This window comes from Eptatretus burgeri, chromosome 1 (genome assembly GCF_056783735.1).
Source record: "Eptatretus burgeri isolate ZD-2024b chromosome 1, Ebu_testis_v1, whole genome shotgun sequence".
NCBI classification, from domain to species: domain Eukaryota; kingdom Metazoa; phylum Chordata; class Myxini; order Myxiniformes; family Myxinidae; genus Eptatretus; species Eptatretus burgeri.
Genome location: NC_140961.1, coordinates 94,792,499 through 94,815,295, shown reverse-complemented (window position 1 = coordinate 94,815,295; position 22,797 = coordinate 94,792,499). Strand labels below are relative to the sequence as shown.

At 44.2% G+C, this 22,797-nt stretch overlaps 1 protein-coding gene across 1 annotated transcript in view; it reads right to left on the bottom strand.

Moving 5' to 3' along the window:
- Window positions 1–22,797, bottom strand: part of ASH2L (ASH2 like, histone lysine methyltransferase complex subunit) — a 66,290-nt gene that overhangs the window by 43,452 nt on the left and 41 nt on the right. The window contains exons 2-7 of the mRNA XM_085891948.1: window positions 22,710–22,748; window positions 9,140–9,200; window positions 5,786–5,958; window positions 1,528–1,616; window positions 1,240–1,334; window positions 542–637 (exon numbers count right to left, since the gene is read on the bottom strand). Of these exons, the coding sequence (XP_085748074.1) occupies window positions 542–637; window positions 1,240–1,334; window positions 1,528–1,616; window positions 5,786–5,958; window positions 9,140–9,200; window positions 22,710–22,726 (531 nt within the window). The 5' untranslated portion in view covers window positions 22,727–22,748. The remainder of the gene's footprint in view (window positions 1–541; window positions 638–1,239; window positions 1,335–1,527; window positions 1,617–5,785; window positions 5,959–9,139; window positions 9,201–22,709; window positions 22,749–22,797) is intronic.

Here is a 22,797-nt window from a genome sequence, read left to right as displayed (position 1 = left end):
GATTTCTTATGCGCATTTATAGATAAACACAATGGCCCACGTTATGATCGTTTTCATATTAGACGGTGTATAAATTTCGGAAACATCAGAGTGCTGGTATGCTCTGAACCAGGAAGTAAATTTTTTCTCTCTCTTCTCTTTTTGTTTTTCCTTGCCACGACATTGCGAAAAGGTAAAATACGTTGGCGCTAATTGAATAATTGGGTATTAAAAATAAATTGCGAATAATCGTAACGGGCACGTGAGAGCGAAGAAACGGCCTCTGTGGTTTATTTATTCATTATTATTATAAATTATTATTATTATTATTTTTTTTTACGGGCACGTACTAGTTTAGTAAAATAGCATGATGTCAGACTGGTTCTATGCTAAAATTTGCATCATTTGGAAAACCGTTTCTTCCCCCATCTAAAAATAACTATTAAATTCCAACTACAGTGCTGTAATGTTATTAAATATATTTGAAAGATACTGTACTGGGTAAAGTCTTCCAGCCTTAAACAGACAAAATCAAAATAGTAAAGAAGACCAAACCTCTTACCATAGTCTTTACAATGTTAGTTGGCCATGTCTGTTTGCTTGGTCGAGGCCGGGTCGTAAGACTCTCCCAGAACTGATCAATAAATGGGATAATGTCCTGCAACAGACAAGAAAACTGAAGCCTTACTTTTGGTCATCAACTACTTAACGATACTACTAAAGGTACAACAATGGCAAAATAAATTGGCTTGTTGCATACAATCACAGGGGATCCATTTTGGATTTATAACCAACCACAAGGGATGTAAAGAAAAGTATGACATATGCTTCATAGGTACATTGTGGGTAACAATTGCAAGAACGATATTGAAAAATCTGCAAAAAGAATGGTTGCAGTTGGGAAGTTCTGCACTCAAAAATCAAAGCACCGCCAACAACAATCACAGCCATTTAAGCAAGGCCTGGCCCGACGTTTTGACCATTGTGATACTCAATATTCATTCAATATGCACTTTTAAAACGATGATGACCTTTCCTTGTCCAGGTTTGTATCATGAATATAATTTCATTGCGAGTGTAAAAGCACGACGAACCGGCATAGAATAAACGGTTTGTTTTTCAGGAACAATAAACTATTCGCTCATAATGTTACAGCTGCAAAACAAACATTTTCCTGCTCTTCTAAAAGATCCAAGGAGTAAGAATGGAACACCACCACAACGATGAATGTACATGTATCATTCACAAGAGTCAACATACCTTGTCTTTTGAAAACAAAGTCGTTGGATGGTTGTCCTTGCAGCGTGACCGCCACGTGAGATTTGCAAGCGTAGTTACACACATTTCTTTCAAATCTGTGGACAAGACATGGTTACGAATATCGTGTTTAAGGACAGCAATGCACCCATCAAAATTTCTCACACAATCATGTACCCTCAAGATGTCTACCCATGTCCACTGATCCACGTACTTGCAAACAATCACCCATAGCCACAGCTACATCCAAGCAGTCGCCAAACTTTGTATACAATTGTGTGTTGAACTTACTGGCTTGTTTGCGAAGAAAATAGGTGTTTCGAGTATGATGGCAGCCATTGCAGTGAAACACATAGTTGGTGATGAAAGGTAGACAGTTCCTGTGGGTTCAAGATTTTATTTTATAAAACCAGAATTGTTTGCATCTCATTCACTACATTTTGCTTTTCTATTGTTTACATGTGGAACACTTGGATTTAGAGATGTTGTAACAATTTAAAGAAGAGCTGAAATTGTATATAAGAGCTGAGCAACTAATTCCACCTCAAAGAGAGGCAAAAATATATTTATTTTAAAACAAATACGACATTACACAATGAGTACAACAATGGCTCGTCCTGATGTGGACATAAAGGAAGCTGTTCTGTTGACATTTTAAAGTCGTAGACGCTATATATACCAGCCTGATGTTGGCGTAGTGGTTAGGGTAGTGGCTTGGGATCCAAGAGGTCCTGAGTTCAAGCCCCGTTGGCCGCTTGAATTAATACACACCAGGAGGTTGACTCAGCCTGTCATCCTTCCGAGGTCGGCGAAGTGAGTACCAGTGTACTGGGCCGGGTGTATGCCCTGGTTAAAATAGGTGTACCATAACAGTGTCGTAAGAGGCAACCAGGGCTGTGTCAGGAAGGGCATCCGGCGTAAAACTTGTGCCAAATCATTATGCGGATCGTAACGAATGATCCGCTGTGGCAACCTCTAACGGGAGCAGCCGAAAGAAGAAGACGACGACGTTATATATACCACGGTATCGTTTGAAAAGAGTAGACCCTTGTGTACTAGTGCTCTGGCTATATTTCTCATCTCGAGGTTAATAGGATATGCGAGTTAAATTTCCCTGCCAATGGATTAAATGGCTTAAGCTAAAAACAAAAGGGGTGTAGACGTCAAGTTACATTTGGTTTATGGTAAAAACGGGAGTAGTACTTGGAAGATCAGTAAATTGCTAAAAAATTAATCGGAGGTGGATATGGCACAGGAGTGATGGGCCAAACAGCCTTCTTGCATCTGTATATCTTTATAATGCTTCCATATTGCCAAATATCTCCAAATGATTTTGTCATATCACACTATAAACAACTACAAGATAAAAAAAATATCATAGCCCCGGTTGTTTTAGTAATTTTGCTGCACGGAGTTAAAGGGCTATCCCATATTTATGTACAACTAAAATGGCCACCAATCTACCAGAAATAGTTGAGGACATGTTCAGCATCAGGGTTTTTTTTTTGGTTTTTTAAAATAAATAAATAAATAATTTCATAGCACAAGGGTTTAGGGTGGCAGGAGCAACCCAATCCTCTCCATGTAAACAGGTATCATACTAGTGCCACCTGATGTGAGGGGGTATTACAAGTCATAATGAAATACCCCAATACTCTAAGAAAAACCATTGACATCATAAAAGTGGAAGAAATCTCAAACTACTATATCATACTGTTGTGTGTGTTTGCTTGACTCCAAGGTACTCCTGAAGCGTTGAGCAGAAGAGTTAAAAACTGCTGGTTGTAGCAAAGGGTTGCATGTGGAGGTTTTAGGCGGTAAAATAAAATGAATATTCCCAGAACTGGGAACATTACGAGAACTGAACTGCTGGATGGAATGAGTTGAAAACTTGTGGTTGTACTGGGGGTGTTGGTTTAAGGCAGTTACCAATAAATAAACAAGCAGACATACACTGGTACTTATGAAATCGTCAACTTGACCTCTGACCTTGTCTAATAAAAGCTGTCTCTAGAGAAGGTAGCGACGCAAACCAGAAGTTTCTACGATGATTCTGTACCAAACCATCAAAAATCGAATGTTTGACCTCACTGTGACCTTTGACCGATTTTGACTAAAATCTAATCAGAGCTAGCCATCACCCTCCTGAATCACGTGGTGTAATTTGACATTGATAGCTTCTTCCGTTCTCGAGTTATCGTGCCTACACACACACACACACACACACACACACACACACACACACACACACACACACACACACACACACACACACACACACACACACACACACACACACACACACACACACACACACACACACACACACACACACACACACACACACACACACACACACACACACACACACACACGCAGGACGGAAGTCATCAATATACTTCGAAATCCTTAGATTTCGTAAGTAATAAATAAATACATCATAGGCCCCAGGGTTTGGGGTTGGAGGTGAGAATGCCAACTCTCTCTACATAAATGTACATCACATAATGCCACCTGGTGGAAGCCAGTTATACACTTCATAAATTACGCAACAGAAGTGAAAGATGTGGAGGAAGTACGGACAGGTTCTTTAATTTGCAGTTCAATGACAGGATAGTTAAGAATGAAAACTAGAATGGCACTCAGTAAAGCACATACCTCTGCCAGGCTGAACAGTTTACGTTTTGCAGCCCACTGGTAAGCCGGCCCTGCATTCAGACCTGAACCAAAATCTGATCGGCTTGTTCTTGTCACATAGACCTAACCCAACTCATCCACCAAGTTTCATCCGAATCCATCCAACCTTTTTGAAATATCATGCTACATATCGTTTTTGGCCTCATCTCTCAATGGTAAAGAATCGCTGAAAGGATTCTAGTATTTAGATCCGGATCATCACCAAAATCGAATCAATTCGCCCTTGTCACACACCCAACCTGCACACCAAGTTTCGTCTGAATCCGTCCAAAAAGTTTTGAGATATCCTGCTGACAGCGAAACAAACAAACACATAAACAAGCAAGGGTGAGTGAATACACAACCTCCATCCACCTTTGGTGGTGAAGGTAATTATCTACCAATTCATCCAAAAAAAAAGGAAAAAAATAAATTGGTCAGAACCAGCAGCAAGGACCTCAAGAAGCCAACAGCAGGACACTTAAGCCTGCCAGGACATTCTATCAACCAATGACAGTTTGTGGTGACTGGCTGGCGCTACAGAGACCTGAATCTCTCTCCATCATGTCATGACACGAAAGGAGACCCATGCTTCTCTCCACCATGGCACTGCAGATGGGAATTCCTTCTGCCATGGCAATGAAGAGACCCACAAACACAAGGAACACAAAGAGCAAAAATTTCAAACTCGGCACACTTGTGCCATATGGAATCAAGGCGTGTTATCATTTCCTTCAAAGTTCATTTCGTTTTTCATTTTTCCAATTTCTCCGTCTCCACATTTTGTTTCAGTTTTCCTTGCATTCACTTATTTTCTCCCTTCCCTATTTAAAAATCCTCCTTTCCCCTTAACATGACATTCACATACATTTTGGTATATTTTAACCCCCCCCCCCCAACACCCTTCCTCCTCCTCTTATTTATTTATTTTTTCTTTAATTTTACCCTTTTTCTTGATTCCTATTTTTATTTTTCAGATTATTCTAACTCATTTTAAAATAAAACATCTTCTTTCCTTCTTCCAAAGAAATTCCCTTCATCAGAAATTCCTTTGGGCTTCTGACTCTTGACCCCGTTCTCCCGACATTTGATTTTGAAAGACAGAATTATCTTCCTTTGACCTGTTTAGCCTGACATCCATACCCATCCCTCCATTACTGAGGTCATCCTGATCCCCTCCCTTCCATCCCACATATCTCGACTGTGACTTATTTGATGGCCCAAATTATTCACTGCTTCTCGTGGGTTGCCCAGGGTAAGTTTTATGCCTGTGCTTTTCAAGAACCAGTTGGCCAGGTCTGACGTTCAATTGAAAGCGTCAGGAATTTGGAATAGAGCTCGGGTGCTGGCGATAACGTGTCTACTCTTCACAAGGAAAACTGTGGGAACTTCAACATCCACCAAATAATGCGAGCAGACAGGACACCCAGCTTAATGTCGATCCGATGGACGGTTCACACTGATGCATTTTCTTGCCTGTGAAACACCAGGGTGACAGTTTATCACCGTGTCGAGATTTCAACTCGAGCTCAACAGCTCACAAGTGAGGACGCATGCTTCGAGGCTATCATTTCAGGAGCATGCGCGCGCGCGCACACACACACACACACACACACACACACACACACACACACACACACACACACACACACACACACACACACACACACACACACACACACACACACACACACACACACACCTTATCTCAATTTTCATCTCTCTCTCTCTGAAGAAGGGCTCATGCTCAAAAGATTACTTCCTCATCTTTTTCCCCCACAACGATTAACATATCTTTCGATCAACATTTGGTGAAAAATAAATTACTGGATAAACCTTATGCCCCGTGAATGGACCATTATCATCTCCTTACCCGGTGTCTAAATTGAAGCTGTCAGCTTTGAACCACTTCAGGCAGGTGGCACACTGAAACTCTACTGAGCCTAAATTCCTTGTACCATCACCTCCATGATCCCCCTCTCCATCTCCAGCACCATCTTCACAATCTCTCTCCCGCTCAACGGGGCTCGCCTGAGAGGTACGCTCCTATGCAAACAAGTCAAAAGATGAAAACATCACAGTGATAGTGCGAAGTATAAAAATTAAGCACAGCAATATTTACAAAATTTGATCTCATCCATGATCCACAATGCCTTGTCTGAATGCATTTGTCAGAAGGTCTTGAAAACCTTTGACAGGTGGACACGTTTACTCTTCCAAGGGATGTAATCCAGTGATGGCGAGTTGCACTGGCACTTTCCCAAAAATTACAGATCATGTTGGAAAGGAACATCTTGTTCTGCAGCCAACCAATGCAGCTTTGCCCCCAGTACTAGCATTTTCACATTCTGATATGATGTGTGTACGCATGCACACGCGCATGCACTATTCCACCGATTCCAACCAAGACACTCCTTTCACCAAAGTTCGGCAAATTTTGTGAAGATGCGACTTTGGATCGAGTGTTCTCAATGTGGGAGAACTGGAATACCCCATTTGAGGTGGCAAAGAACAAGGCGCCTCTGCTTTTGTTCTCGTTAGCTTATGTCTGGGTTTGAGCTGGTTGGCACCAGTCGTTTGACATAGTGTACTCTCTCGCATATAACTTCCAGATTTTGGCCGCTGTCTCTTTGCTTAAAGTTCTCCCTGTTATTGGATTGGGATGAGAAAGGTAGACCTTTCTCCTCTTGGAGCTGCTGAGCCATTCGTAACACGTGCACAGTTATCGTTCCAAACTCTTACGCTGATCTTCAAAATGTCCGGGACATGGGTGCAACTGTCAACGCTTTGACCTTCTCGCTTCCAAGGTCATAACAGTTGAACTTCATCTTCAATTCGTCCGTCGCTTGATGGATGTTCTTTACCTGTGCTTCCACATCACACTCAGATTTGTGGCTCCTCCGGCACTAAAAACTTCAGCTTCTCCGACACACTCTGTGTCAGATCATATTTCCCTTTTCTTTGGGCATTTCAATTGTGCTAGTTTCTTCCCAAGCAGTGGTGACACGAACAGCAATGTAAAAGGATTCAGTAACGACTGATAATTATTCAAGTCCCGGTGAAGCTTCAATCACAGTATGAGTGTGTTCAACGTTCTTCGGTGTGACCTCAGTTAACCCTGGTTCAACGGAATAATTTGATGCCGGGTCTGTTGCTGACACCTTCTGAATATGATGATCTTGACCCATGTGGCTGGTGCTTTGACAAGTCCATCAGGAGAATGCACAAATGCTTTGGCCTCGTAAAGAAATAATACTTTACATGGACTCCAATTGGTTTTTGAACAAAATACAAAGGATTTGCAAATGTAGGTTTACCAACAGTTTCAAGAGAAGAATATCGATAGGACTGCATGCCAGATAATGGTCAAAACAATTATCCCCAACCAAGCAGGTGTCAGCACAGATTTATTTAATTTTATTCTCTGTAGTTTCCATCGTGCATTTCACATCTTTCCTGGTGGTGGATGAGTTTTGTGATGCTGCTGGCTTATAATCTTTTAAATCCCCTCATATGCACTTCATTCATTAGAATCTCTCAATATCAGGCCAACCAGGTTTCATAAAATTGGTATTGAGGGACTCCATGTAGTAAACGATTTCGCAGTATGTCAATCAAACCAACCAAGTGAAAATGGACAAATTTCACGACTAATTTTTTTTTTTTAATGAAGTAACACAACGCAGAGACAGATGCTCAGTTTTCCAACTGTGATTGAAAGACAGAGTGCATGTCCAGTGGCGATCGGGATCCATATGATGTCTTTCTCATGTTCACGATGTGTTGTGTTATGGTTGTCCTTCCGAGCCGAAGATGGGTGTTCACACGTGACATCTCAACACCTGGGTGCATGAATTTGTCTTTAATGTTGGAGCTGGTGACCGCACAAAAGACACACACATTGAGACAGCAGGCAGGACATGTGTAACCTCCTGTCAAGGAATATCTGAGCCAACCAGACCACTTATTGCAACCTGCATTTTGTATTCACTCATTATTAACAACATCTAAGGTAGGTAGTGAGGTGGACGCGGACACACACGGACACACACACAGTTAGATGAGCCAAACAAAGCCACTGAGCTTGGGGAGGAGATAGGGTGGAGTGTCATTTCCCGGGACACTCTGGGCACCGGTGATGTCACAATAATGGCGCCGCTGTCACAACGCACTCAGCAGGGCATTTCCTAAGTCGGAATTTCCTCCTTCCAATGCATGCCAACCTATGAGGATTGTTCGTGCTCTTATCCTTTTAAATGCCGAACGTCAAGCAAGGAAGTCTTTGGTTCACAGGGTAGGAATTTGTATTTGGCCTAGTGTGCCACAATAATGTGCCTAATCTTCTTTGCAAGACCGTGGAATCATTACTGTCCACCAGATAATGCTAGCAGTCAGATCCCAAGCACAACATCCATCCAAGGGGCAGCACACTTTGTGTTGCAAATAATCTTGCAAAGCACCAATCTGACATTTTATAGTAGGGTCGATAATAATCAAACCCAGACTCGACAGCTCAAAGGTAAGTACGATACCTCTGCAACATCTCGTCAAAATATGGGGTTGGTTTACCAATCTTCATATCTCACCTGCATTTCCATCCATCCATTGGGACCATACTCTGGACAGAGCGTTGGTGCTGCCGAAGCAGTCTCCTAGGTTATTGGGCACAATCCTGGACGGATCGCCACTCCGACGCAGGATCCTGGAATAGCTCAATCATCCCAGCAAGTTGGTACTCATATTTTTGTTTTGCAGTTGCCCTGAAACAACTTGTCTTTGCCTCATGGAAGGCTAATCCAAGTGAAGGCAATCTCAGTTCCTTCCACAAAGCTCAGAACAAGTGTGTGTCTGCCCTCAGGAGAGCCAGAAAACAACATCTTTCTTATCTCAAGTCTGAACTCTCAAACCTCTCTCCCTCCTCCAAATCCTGGTGGTGTCTAGTTGAGTATTTCTGGTTTATGTTCCCCCTCCATCCCCTCCCTTACCTCAAATGGCCGTGCAGCTGACACGGCACGTGAAAAAGCTGACTGCCTAAACTCTTATATAATCAGCCAACTTCACTCTTCCTGAAGAAACTAACGATTAAAATTATTGCCACAAGTCCTCACACTCAAGTGACGTCATGTGTTGCAGGCAATTCTTTAAGCAAAACTGTTTTCCTCAAGGCTCCTCTGCAATGTTGTAGTCATATAGTGAATCAGTGCATAGAGGTGCAACAAAGACTCACCTGGAAACACAAACTCTCTTCTTCCCCTTGGTCATGCAACACCTGAGATGGAGGAGTAGCTCTGCAGTACAAAGTGTACATTTGATGATGTTGAAACATTGGAAATGTGCATCAAAGAGACATGAACAAAAGCAATCTCAAAATAAACAAAATAATAATTATATAATGATTCACATGTTTTTGCCGATAATAAAAAAGGTATAATTTTTAAAACTGCAGGAATATGAGCAGTAGATCATATGTATATACCGCTTGACAAAACTGAAAAGCATTTATGGCTTGTCAAATACAAACAGACTGAGCTTCCATCCTTCAAAGCTGTCATTGTGTGTTTAACTCATTCAAGTGTTCTCCCTTTGGCTGTTTCCTTCATATAATGGTCAGAGTGGAATGTTTAATTGCATGTTTGGCATTCACACCACTTCTGATACCCATACACAGACATTGTGATTCAGCATTTACCTGGAGTCAATAGTTCCACCCACAGATCCACACATCACTATAGGTATACAAATATATCGATTAATTGAAACTATTAAATTCTCCCGAGTTGGACCAATGCCGTGACGTCACGACGGCGTCATGTCTGCCAACCCCGAATGGCATACAGCAGTTCATGTGAGGCAAAGTCAAAAGTGACCAAGTGGATGGAACAGCGATATGTTGCCCTGATGAGCCCCAAGATGGCCCTGAAGCCAGCAGCTGCGGATAAATCCACGGCTTGGCGGGTTGCTAGTCAACCACAAATGCCAATTGGTACCACCAATCCTGGCAGGGCTCTCACTACTTCATGTGCAGCCTTTCCGTTGGGTTGGCAGGATCAAGGAGGGGCTCATGCACTCTATACGTACAGTGCCTATAGAAAGTCAACACCCCCTTTCAAAATGTTCACCTTTTGTTGCCTTATAGCGTGGAATTAAATTCCATTAACTCAGACTTTTCCCCACATTTATTTACACATCATAACCCACAACTTCCAAGTGAAAAACAAATTCTACAAATTTCAGAAAATTAATTAAAAATACAAAACGAGAATATCTTTGTTCGATACATGTCCACCCCCCTGAGTTAATACTTGGTGGAGGCACGTTTGACAGCAATTACAGCTGTGAGTCTGTTGGGAAAGGTCTCGACCAACTTTGCACACCTTGATTTGGGCAATCGTTGCCATTTCTTCTGCACAAAACTGCTCAAGCTCTGTCAAGTTGCGTGGGGAACAATGATGGACAGCCATCTTCAAGTCATGCCACAGATTTTCTATTGGATTTAGGTCAGGGCTCTTACTGGGCTACTCAAGGACATTTATCTTTTTGTTCCTCAGCACTCCAGTGTATCTTTGGCTGAATGCTTCGGGTCGTTGTCATGCTGAAAGGTGAACTTCTGTCCCAATTTCAGCTTTCTTTCAGAGGGTAGCAAGTTTTCCTCTGGGGTTTTTCTACATTTTGCTCCATCCGTTTTCCCTTCTATCCTGACAAGTGCCCCAGTCCCTGCTGATGAGAAACATCCCTATAACAAGATGCTGCCACCACCATGCTTCACAGTAGGAATGGTGTTCTTTAAGTGATGTGCTGCAATGGGTTTGCACCAAACAAAACGTTTTGCATTTTGGCCAAAAAGTTCCACCTTGGTTTTGTCAGACCACAAAACTTTTTGCCACATGGCTTCAGAATCTCTGGAGTGGTTTTTTTGAATACCTCAAATGGGAATCAAGGTGGGCTTTTTTGAGTAATGGCTTCCTTCTTGCCACCTGACTGTGTACAGGCCAGACTTGTAGAGTGCTTGGGATATTATTGTCACATGCACACAGTGACCAGCCTTTGCCATACAGGGCTGTAGCTCATTCAAAGTTACCACTGGCTTCTTGGTGGCCTCTCAGTCTCCTCCTTGCTTGGTCATCCATTTTGGAGGGACAGCCTGATCTCAGCAGGGTCTTGGTGGTACCATACTCCTTACACTTCTAAGTGATTGGCTTGACTGTGCTCCAAGGAATATTCAAGGCCTTTGAAATATTTTTTCTCCATCCCCTGATCTGTCTTTCCACAACTTTATCCCAGAGGTCTTTTGAAAGCTCCTTAGTGCTCATTGTTGAGTCTTTGTTGTGAAATGCACTACCCAGCAGAGGAAACCTACAGAAACAGTTGATTTTATTCTGAAATAAATCAGAATCACTACAATTTAACACAGATGGAGGCCAATTAACTTTGTGTGTGATTTTGAAGGTGATTGGTTACACCTGAGCTAATTTACAATTGCTATTATAAGGGGGTGGACACATCCCACCAAGGTATTCTCGTTTTGTATTTTTAATTAATTTTCTGAAATTTGTAGAATTTGTTTTTCACTTGGAAGTTGTGGGTTATGATGTGTAAATAAATGTGGGGAAAAGTCTGATTTAATGCAATTTAATTCCAGGCTATAAGGCAACAAAAGGTGAAAATTTTGAAAGGATGTGTAGACTTTCTATAAGTACTGAACTTGTCTTATCGTACTTGATCAGGTACAGCCAAGCGGAGCTACCACGCACGCACCGGCTAACGTCTAGAGCCAATAGGTGGGTTACAACTTCCCAGCTAACAATACTTGTGGACTATGCTAGACTAATGGAGGAAAGGACAATCAAGACAGATTTGAAAGAACAATGAACAATCTATTTATTTACACACACACAAGCAAGCAATGGTGAAAAGCACATTATTCACAGGGAAAGGCAAAAGGCACAGAAGAGCAGAGTTAACCCTAGCACGTTGTTGCGGATCCAAGGTTCGAGGCTCGCCACGAGGGTAAGCACTCGGGTCCTTCCCAAATGCCCGGTCCTGAGGCTGTTGGCCACAGATAGCTCCACGCGCCAGCGGGTTGCTAACACCGATTGGTGCTGCCAATCCTGGCAGGGTTACACTACTAAACGTGATACGTTTCCTGTGAACGGCCGCACCAAGGGGAGAGGAGGGAGGGGGGGGTTTCGTGCCCTCGATGCGTACTCTAATTACTCATTGGATCAGGTACAGATGAGCGGAGCTGCGAGTATGCACCAGCTAATGAGAGCAAATTACGTAGGGCAGAACTTCCCAGCCAAACTTGTGTGCGGACTTTGCTGGAACAATGGAGTAAAAGACAGGACAAGCTGGGTGCATTTATAACACAAACAATTTATAACAACAAATTTAGCAAAAGGGGCATGGAAATATTTACAAAAACACAATAAAGGAAACAGTGCAGACTTCTACCAATATAAAGAACTTCTACAACCTTCACTTTATACTATACAAGACAGGCACCATCAGAGAGAGCGAGAGCGAGAAGTACGAGAAGTTGACCTCTATTGTACCTGGCACGGCCAATGGGCTCATGCTTCCCAGTCGCTTTGGGGGGGGGGAAGAAAAATGGGGTTGTCTAAGGTGTGTGATGTGAGGTGTGATGAGGTGCAATGGAAAGTAGATGAGATGCAGAGAAGGAAAAATGGGAAGAGGTGCGTGTCTGTGGGGTTGCTCTGATCGCTCTTTTGTGTCCTCAGCAAAATAGACAAGATAAGAGACAGAATGTGTGAGAAGATAGCCGAAAAATGAAGTGAAAGAAAGTCTGTATGTGTAACTGCTAATGGTCTGATAACTGTGATCGGTCTGGAGCTTTGTTCGCTCGCCCACCCAGCGCTTTGTTCCACATGTTCAACTCCACCTTCCACCCCACACCGACGACCAAGCCAAAAGTGTCCTTCTCTTCAACAACCCAGAACTCAGAACCAAGAGCAGAGAACTGAACTGAACTGCTACAACTCCTTTGCAGGGTACTTTATAGACATCTGGTGAGGGAGGAGTCCAAAGTCGGATCAGGGCAGTTGGTAGGTGTTCTCTAGCGACCCCATTGCCCAACACCAAAGATGGCCTCATTGGCTTCTCAACTCTGGCATGTGAAGGAACTCCGAGATTAACAGAGGGTGCGGGTTTCTGGGGGGACTTTCTGGCCATGAAGGTGCGCTGGACACCCAATGAGGGTTGCGATTGAGCAAAGCGCTCGTGCTATCTCGGCGATGTTAAACGGATTCCAACGCATACTTGCGCTTCAAGCTACATGCTAGAATGTGCCAAACACAAGCATCTGAAATGGTTGGTAGCATCCATGGTTCCCCAATATCTTCAAAGGATAGTGGTGGGCGTCAGGGGTAGTGACTGTGGTTGCTGCGTTCATAGCAGTTGTGGTGGTTGAGGCGTTGTAGCGGTTATGGTGAGGTGGTTGAGGCGTTGTAGCGGTTATGGTGAGGTGGTTGAGGCGTTGTAGCGGTTATGGTGAGGTGGTTGAGGCGTTGTAGCGGTTATGGTGAGGTGGTTGAGGCGTTGTAGCGGTTATGGTGAGGTGGTTGAGGCGTTGTAGCGGTTATGGTGAGGTGGTTGAGGCGTTGTAGCGGTTATGGTGAGGTGGTTGAGGCGTTGTAGCGGTTATGGTGAGGTGGTTGAGGCGTTGTAGCGGTTATGGTGAGGTGGTTGAGGCGTTGTAGCGGTTATGGTGAGGTGGTTGAGGCGTTGTAGCGGTTATGGTGAGGTGGTTGAGGCATTGTAGCGGTTATGGTGAGGTGGTTGAGGCATTGTAGCAGTTATGGTGAAGTGGTTGAGGCGTTGTAGTGGTTATTGTGAGGTGGTTGAGGCGTTGTAGCGGTTATGGTGAGGTGGTTGAGGCGTTGTTGCGGTTATGGTGAGATAAGTGAACTTGAATGGATGTAGTGATTTTTATAATGGTGTTGTCATGGTTTTCAGAATGGTTAGATGTTGTATGCTATAGCCTAGGGGAGTGACGGTTTCACAGAACCACAACAACGTATTCTCAGACAATCTTATTTTCACAAGGATTTCAAGGAATCAAGGAAATTATGCGCAGGAGGAGGCCAATTGGCCAATTATTCTTGCACCCCACCAATACCAGATTTAATAAATACGTCAATACCCCGTTTCCTTTGTGTGCAGCCTTTTGGCTGCTGGTTACATCATTGGTTAGGAGCGCGGATATGCCGCTGATGCAGTGCTCCGATTATCAGTACACACTGGTACTCATTTCACCGACCACAGAAGGATGACAGGCTGAGTCAATCCCCTGGTGTTAATTCAGCGGAAACTGGGCTTGAACTCAGTACCCTAGGATCTCAAGCCACCACCCTAACTGCTAAGCCAACACCAGGTTTGGAGGTGGTCGAGCATGAGGTCAACTCCTTCTGGGCTTTCTTCTTGCTCTCCTCAGCACTCTGTCCTCCTTCCTTCTCTCCTCCACACTCTGGCCTTCTTTCTGCTCCTCCCATGCCAAGCTTTGAGGAGACTCTGTCCCATCCACACTCTGGGCTCCTTTCTCCTCATAGGACATGGCTTTCTCCGTTCCACTCGCGCGAGCCTCAGTCTCATTGGTTCACATCTGATGGGGGCATGCCCACGATGCAGCTTGTAGAAAAGTTGGCTGTCCCAGAGGGAGCCTTTCAACACAGCCCTCACCCTGCCCTCCGTGTGCGAAAGATGCGGAAGGCACCCCCAGTCTCCCTCCACACGCAAACGTCCTTTGTACTGTACATACTGTTCGCATGCAAGAAGCACCATACTTTATTGCGTACAAGTGGACTATGCTAGACCAATGGAGGAAAGGATAACCGAGACAGATTTGAAAGAAAAAACAACAATCAATACACACAAACAAGCAAGAAATGGTGAAAAGCACATTATTTACAGGCAAAAGGCACAGCAGAGCTGCATCATGGACACTCCCCCCATCGGATGCGGACCAATGAGACCAGCCAATGGGAAAAGCATCGCAATGTTCCACAAATACAACAAGTGTTGTGCTTTGTGCCATGAATATGTGAAATGCAACAAAAGAAGAATGGAGGAAGTACAGGGAAGGAAGAATGTGGGAAAGTAATTTAGTCCCGGTCCGAAGGATCAATTGTTTACGGTGAACGACGGGTGGTTGGTGGTAAATAATAAAAGAATGTGTGGATTTAAATGGTGAGGAAGACAGATACACCATCAATCCATCCATGCATCCATCCATTGGGACCATACTCTGTGCAGAGCATTGGTGCTGCTGAAGCAGTCTCCTTGGCTATTGGGAACAATCTTGGACGGGTCACCACTCCGCCACAGGATACTGGCACTCATTTTGCCGACCTCGGAAGGATGACAGGCAGAGTCGACCCCACCTGGTATCAATTCAACAGAAGAGTGGGATCCCAAGCCCACAACACCAAACATTAAGCCAACACCAGGCATACAGATGCACCGAAGGACGAGAATGAACCTGCAGGGTTGAAAGAAAGACAGGCGGGATGAAAGAGGGGTTGTTGAATTGAGCGATGCTGTGTTGAAAGAAGGACTGAAAGTAGCCAGGCGCGTGAGGAAAGACATCACACCGGGGATACACAAACCAACCTCAACACATGCACTCCCCCCCCCCCCAAAACCCCGAGAAAAGGGGAAAAGGTCAACTTGCACATAAACTAATGAAATAACTCATTCTTAGGTCTCCTACGAGTCATGTATGCTCTACCCCGGGGTACATTTCCAAAACCATTATAATATATATATATATATATATATATATATATATATATATATATATATATATATATATATATATATATATATATATATATATACAGTCCTGTAGAGAAACGGTGCATTTTTACATGTCGCTGCACTGATGGATATTCACCCAATCAGTTGCCCATAGACATCTTTCATCTGCTTGGAAGTCAGCAAATATCACCTTTGTTCGCCAACTTCTTCTTCTTCTTCTTCTTCTTATTCTTCTTCTCAATGTCAGCCACAATTATTCCCACATTCTTGTGGAGTTGGTCAGGTGAAGCTCGACTCAAGTCTTTCAAAAACCAGCTAACCAGGTCTGACGTTCGACTAAGGTTAGGGCATGAATTCGGAATTTGGCCAGGATGCCAGTTTGAGGAATGTTCATTGAGGCCAAGGTGCGAACTTCCCTCCTCATGGGATCTTTAACATCCACCAATGAATGCTACCAGACAGAATGCCTATTTAACATGGATGAATCACCGAGCCTGTGAAACCTTGGGATGATAGTGTGTAGTTGGGCAGAGATTCAAACCTAGGTAACACAGATTAGGGGTGAGTGTGCGTACCTCGAGGACATCCTGCGACCCATCGTCATCAGCCAACCTTGCTGTTTATATTGTTGTGGGCCGGGTATCAGCTGCGAGTACGACTGCTAGATGGAGCAGTAGAGTCGGCTCCATCGAACACCCAGAATTCAGATCATCACCCTCGGATAACTCCGAAGGTACGGGTCCCTTCCGGCTTAAAGGACCGTGAATCGTCAATAAAACAACCGTGTGGACACAGGGTTATTTGCCAAACTTCAAAATACCTAGAGGCCCACGTCGCGAACTACCGAGTATTCACACCCTCGACGGAGCTCGAACTGGACGAGCCGTAACCGTGCTCGACCCGCGATCGACCCGTGCGTAACCCGAGCGGATGGTTACCGAGGTCCCGTCGGTCCAAATGCACACAACTACGGCAACAACGGCCTTTTTAATTCCCCAACACGCACCGTGCTAAGAAAATTAAGGAAAGGACAAAGACGAGCTGAAACATTCAACAAAAGGAATATTTATTTACAATAGTGGTAATGGACACAAAAAGGGCAGAGTTAAACCGACTATAAAGGATGCAAATAATGTACAGCAAAAGCACTTAACCAGTTCTACTTCGACAAGACAGGCCCGCACACAGACACACACCCAAAGAAAAGAGATGGACCTCGAGGTCTTTATTATTCCTTCAGCTCGGAGGGAAGTCGAGCTGAGGGACGAGAACGTGGCTGGCCACCTGGCCGCGGCCGCACGGCTGAACGTTCACAACTTCCCGGAGCTCCAGTCGTCAGAAGACAGACCAGGGCAGCCAGACGCAGACCAGCGCCAGCGACGAGATGAGGCCAGACCAGCTTCAGCGAGATGGGACCAGACCAGCCCAGCGTTGGCGACGAGACGAGAGCAGACGTCGGCGACAGGACGAGACCAGAATAAGCGCCAGTGAGATGCAACCAGACCAGCGTCGAGCAGACCGGGCGTAAACTATTTGTTCTCCTTTTCTTCGTCGTCCTTCTCGGGCGCGGTCCGCTCATGCGTGGCCAGTTCTCATTGGGTGGACCGCGTATCACGGCTCCACCTTCTTGCAAAGGACCGCCCAGGCTCTGATCCGCTCATCGTCCATTGGCCGATAGGGGCGCCATGTCCGCTGATTGGACCAAGGGGGGGGGGAGCGTGACGGCCATTGCGGCCGACCGCCCTTCAAACGAGGAGAGGAATATGGTCCTGCGTGGGCTGCGCCGACGTACGTGCTGACACGCACGTGTGCAATGGTGCCGGTGGAGGATGGTGGAGGGTGCGAAGGCAGATGTCGTCAGTGTTGGTGTTGTTATAAAAATCCTAACGATCAAAATAACTCCGCAGCGCATGAACATCCAATTCCCACTAGACTAGGGACGGGACCCTAACTAGAAACACACACTTACCGATATAACTGAGCTATAGGGGACGGCTGTCTGTCTGTGTGCACAAGGCTTCCAGATTCGTAACAATATATGGCGGTAGGAGAAAAAAAAAATCACTTCCGCTTCGCTGTGAAGCTCTGGGGTGTGTTCAGTTACAAAGTAACTTGGAGTGCTCACCAAGTGGCTTAAGCACTCCATTTGAAACTGTTGATGAGGAATGGCTGGCTCGGCAAGCAATAGGCTAGCTGCTTAGGCCTAAGTCACATTTGCTCTACGGCAAGGATACGGCGGCCGTACAATTGACAGAAACGTGCGGCGGCCGCAGAGTTTCTAAGGTGGCCTCAGGGTGGCCCTACGCCGTATGGCTATATTTTACAGGCCGTAGAGTCGCCGTGGAATTATAGTGCGGAGTTATAACCTTTTTCATTTCTACGTCCGCCGTAGCAATTTGACAAGCCGAAACAAAAGAACTGGTTTAAAAAAAAAAAGAAAAAAAAAAGAACCCACTCGTTACTGTCCGTCTGGCCGCACGTTCGCCTTAGGGCCCCCCTGCGGAGGCCTTGCATCTGCCTTGAAAATTATATGGCCGCCGCAGGAACGCCCTAAGGTCACCGTGCGACATCAAATCAACGACCGTACGGCACCCCCACGTTTTCAGTCTCCACAATTTATAAATACGCCGTGCGGCTACCCGAAAAATAAAAACATATGACTGCTACATTGTGTGACCGTGGAAATACTGCGGCCACCGTATAATTGCTAGTGGCCGTATATTTTGGAGACCCCACGGCCGCCATGGCATATGTGACTTAGGCCTTAGTAAATGAACACCTCCTTTTGTTTGCTTTCGTTTTAACCTCCTTTTAAAATGAGTGAAATGAACCATTTTGAAAATTTCGAATTATTCTCACTTAGATTTCAACATCACAGTCATGTTGTTTGAACTTTCTTTGTACAAGAAAAAAGATAATTTGTCACACTGGATACCACCGGGGGAGCTATACGATACACACTTAAATAGAGAATTGGAGTCTTCCCCCCTCCCCACCCCACCCCACCTTGAACCCCCAGATATGATACCCTGACAAAAACCATACTTGGGGCACCCTCAGACAACATACAAAATTTGGTTTGATTTGGTTCAATTTTTTTTTTTTAGTTTTTGAAGCATAATATAAAACAAACAAACAAACAAATCTACAAATTCACTGTTATCGTGTAGAACAAGATATGTTAGTGGTTCTGTCACAAGCTTGTTATCAGGGCTGAATTTTCAAATTCTGAGAGCCTGGATCAATTGCTATGTGGGAAAAGGAAAGTTACAAGTCATCTCATACACGGTTCCAGGGCTTTAAGTGTGGCCAAAAAGCGTGACTCAAAGCAAACTTTTAACCCAGCTTTGAATTTTTATCAGAGATCAGGTGATGCAGCCCAAATTATTTTAAAAAGCAATGAGTTGCTCTGATTTGCTAAGAAAGACGTGGATCGACGGAGGATGGCCAGTCTGCGTTTGGCTTCGGAGGCCAGCTTTTTCATTTTTTTTTTTTTTTTACTTGTGCAGTCCAGAATAGGTCATGGCAGATGGTGAGACCTTGAAGTTCACTTGTTAGTTCACGATGCCACACAAAGCAGGATACCAAACCGTGTTGAATGTCCCAGAAGTCCAGGGAGACGTTCCTAACCTCTTGCTTGAGATTGAGGGCATCCAAAAATTACTGAGAGAGGAGCAGAAGCACGTCCAGAGATGAGCGACTTTGATGGAATCCAAAGAGACGTTCGGAGATCGGGTTGTTTGAAAGCAGGAAAATGACATTGGAAAGTTTATCGGAATTAATGTCCAAATTTATTTACAAGGATTTGAAAGGAACTTCAATGCAGAAATAAGTCATTGGGGCACATCGAGCTTTCCAACACCTTACCCTCACTCTCCTTTCCACACGACATGCAGACAACTGTAAAACTTTATTTTAAAACAAGAACGGCACTCGGTAGCGTGCATACCTCCGCCAGGCTGAACACTTCACGTTTTGTATCCCGCTGAAAGGTCAGATCTGCACTCGTGCCTGAACTAAAATATCATCAGCTTGTTCCTGTCACCAAACCAACTCATCCACCAAGTTTCTTCCGAATCAGTCCACAACTTTTTGAGATGTATTTGTATACTCCATCGGTCCAAAGTTTTAGAACACCCCCTTTTTCCAGTTTTTACTGAAATTTAAGCAGTTTAATGTTTCAATGTAGCCTGAAATTACAGCATGGAACAAATAAACAATTGCAGATAAAAAATAAATCATGGAATAGTTTTGTTGAACAAAATTTAATCTAAATTTTTGACTCATCAAAGTAGCCACCTTTTGTGGATATAACAGCCGAACATACTCGTGGCATTCTTTCTTCAGTGGAAATTAAATATTGTTCGGAAAGTTCTTCCCAACACTGTTGCAGAAGTTCCCACAAATGTGTTGCACTTGTCGGTTGCTTTGCTTTCACCCTTCTGTCCAGTTCATCCGAAACCAGCTCGATGGGGTTTAAGTCTGAAGACTGTGGTGGCCATTCCATGATTTGAAGCCAACTATCTTGTTCTTTTCTTCTGGGGTAGTTCGGACATAGCCTGAAGGTATGTTTTGGATCGTTATCTTGCTGTAGGATGAACCCCTGACCAACTAGGCGTAGACCAGAGGGTATTGCATGGCGCTGCAAAATGCTGTGGTAGCGCTCTTGGTTCAGGGTGCCAGTCACTCTGTGCAAGTTGTTGACTCTGGATCCAGAAAAAGAGATCATCATGTTTCCTCCTCCATGTTTGACAGTTGGTGTCACACACTGAGGAACCATCCTTTCGCCTACTCGACAGTGTACAAAAACCCTGCGTGATGAACCGAAGATTTCAAATTTTGATTCATCGGTCCATAAGACCTTCTTCGAGTTTTCAGTCGTCCACTGGTGGTGCTTCATGGCCCAGACAAGCCTCTTCTTCTTATTTTGCCATCTTAGCAATGGCTTTCTTTCTGCCACTCGACCTGTCAAACCTACAGCTCGAAGTCTTCTCTTCACAGTTGAAAGTGAGACTTCCTTACTTCAACCAGTGTTAAGCTGTGCTTGAAGCTGCTGGTCCTGTGAGCCACCTATCACGCAACGTCTATCTGTTGACTCTCAGAAACTTGTCTTCTGATTGTGTTGTGCCTTTGGGTCTGCCAGACCTCTTCCTGGTAGAGTTTCCTCCAGTTTCCAAGTGCCTTTTGATGGTGTAGGAAACTGTACTCACTGGCCCCTTGGCTTCTTTGCAATTTCTCTAAAGGAAAGACCTACACTTTTAAGGGTTGTAATGGTCTGTCTGTCTTCCTTCGTTAAATGTCTTTTTCTCGCCATTATGATCGCGATATACTACTTCCTGCAGAGCAATATTGTCCAAATAATGTTTCAGAGGTGCAGCAACACATTCTGTTCCAACACTGCTTTTATACAGACAGAGAGTTTGTAACTTATCAACAAAAGTTGGGACACCTGTAGGAATTGTTTGCATCAACTTTCAGGGCTTAATTTACTTCTGTTGCTGCAGAACAGCTGCAGTTGCTAACCCATTACCTGTTCTCTGAAAAGGCCTTTTTTAACAACTCTGAAATTTATAATTTTTTCAGTTTTTGGTAACCTAAACTGTTTTTCTTTTTAAACCTCTGGCAGTTTACCGCTTAGCTTTGTACCATTTCAGGTTATTCATTGGACTTGAACTGCTTAAATTTCATTAAAAACTGGAAAAATGGGGGTGTTCTAAACCAATTGACTGATGGAGTCATATATATATATATATATATATATATATATATATATATATATATATATATATATATATATATATATATATATATATATATATATATATATATATATATATATATATATATATATATATATATATATATATATTGGCCCTGTCAATGGTGAAGAATCACTTGGAAAATTAAATAATTCTCATATCTGGGCCTGGCTTCAGATCTTCACTAAAATCGAATCAATTTGTCCTTATCACACAACAAACCTGTCCACCAAATTTCATCCCAATCCGTCCACAACTTTTTGAGATATCCTGCACACACACAGACAGACAGACAGACAGACAGACAAACGGGGGTGAAAACATCACCTCCGTCCATCTTCGGTGGCAGAGGCAATAAATGCCTTCTGCTTGTCATAAATAGCACTCCTTACCTCACCACTCCTTACCTCACCACACCACTCCTTACCTCACCACTTCTCACCTCACCGCTCCTTACCTCACCACTCAACCACTCTGGTCTCTTTCTGCCTCTCTCTGGCTTCACACTTCACGGTAATATACCTACTCTGCACCCTGCACAGTCACTCTGCACCCTGCACAGTCACTCTGCACCCTGCACAGTCACTCTGCACCCTGCACAGTCACTCTGCACCCTGCACAGTCACTCTGCACCGTCACTCTGCACCCTGCACCCTGCAGTCACCCTGCACAGTCACTCTGCACCCTGCACAGTCACTCTGCACCCTGCACAGTCACCCTGCACAGTCACTCTGCACCCTGCACAGTCACCCTGCACCCTGCACAGTCACCCTGCACCCTGCACAGTCACCCTGCACAGTCACTCTGCACAGTCACTCCTTCAAGGTTACCCATTTCCCTGTCCTCTCATCAGCTTTCCCCAATCCACAGCACGCAGGACTCTCCGCTTCCCCTCAAAGTTCGCTTTCCTGGAATCGAACAACCTGACCCTCGTATCCCGAACTCCAACCCTCAACAACATCGTCGCACACACGACGTTGTGCTCACTTGTCCCCAGAAGTTCTCCTCCATAAATTGCATTTGCGATTAACATTTTGCTGAGAGTACAAGAAACCTTAAACAATTAAACCAATGACTTTGAAAACGCCAAAATCGGAAGCAAGAGGCAACTTAAAGTTCGATTCCGTGGATGGGTTGGACAAATCTGACGGTTTAATATCGATACGAGCACTCGGCGTTCAAAATTTGGTCTCACAATTCATTGTTCGCCATGTACAGTAACTATATTAAACTATCACAACATAATTATATATGTACTCATCTCACCGCATTGTTTCAGCCATCGCTCTGGAGATCTCGCGAGATCTCCACAACAACGAACTAACCAACATCTCGCGAGATGTTGGTTGGTTCG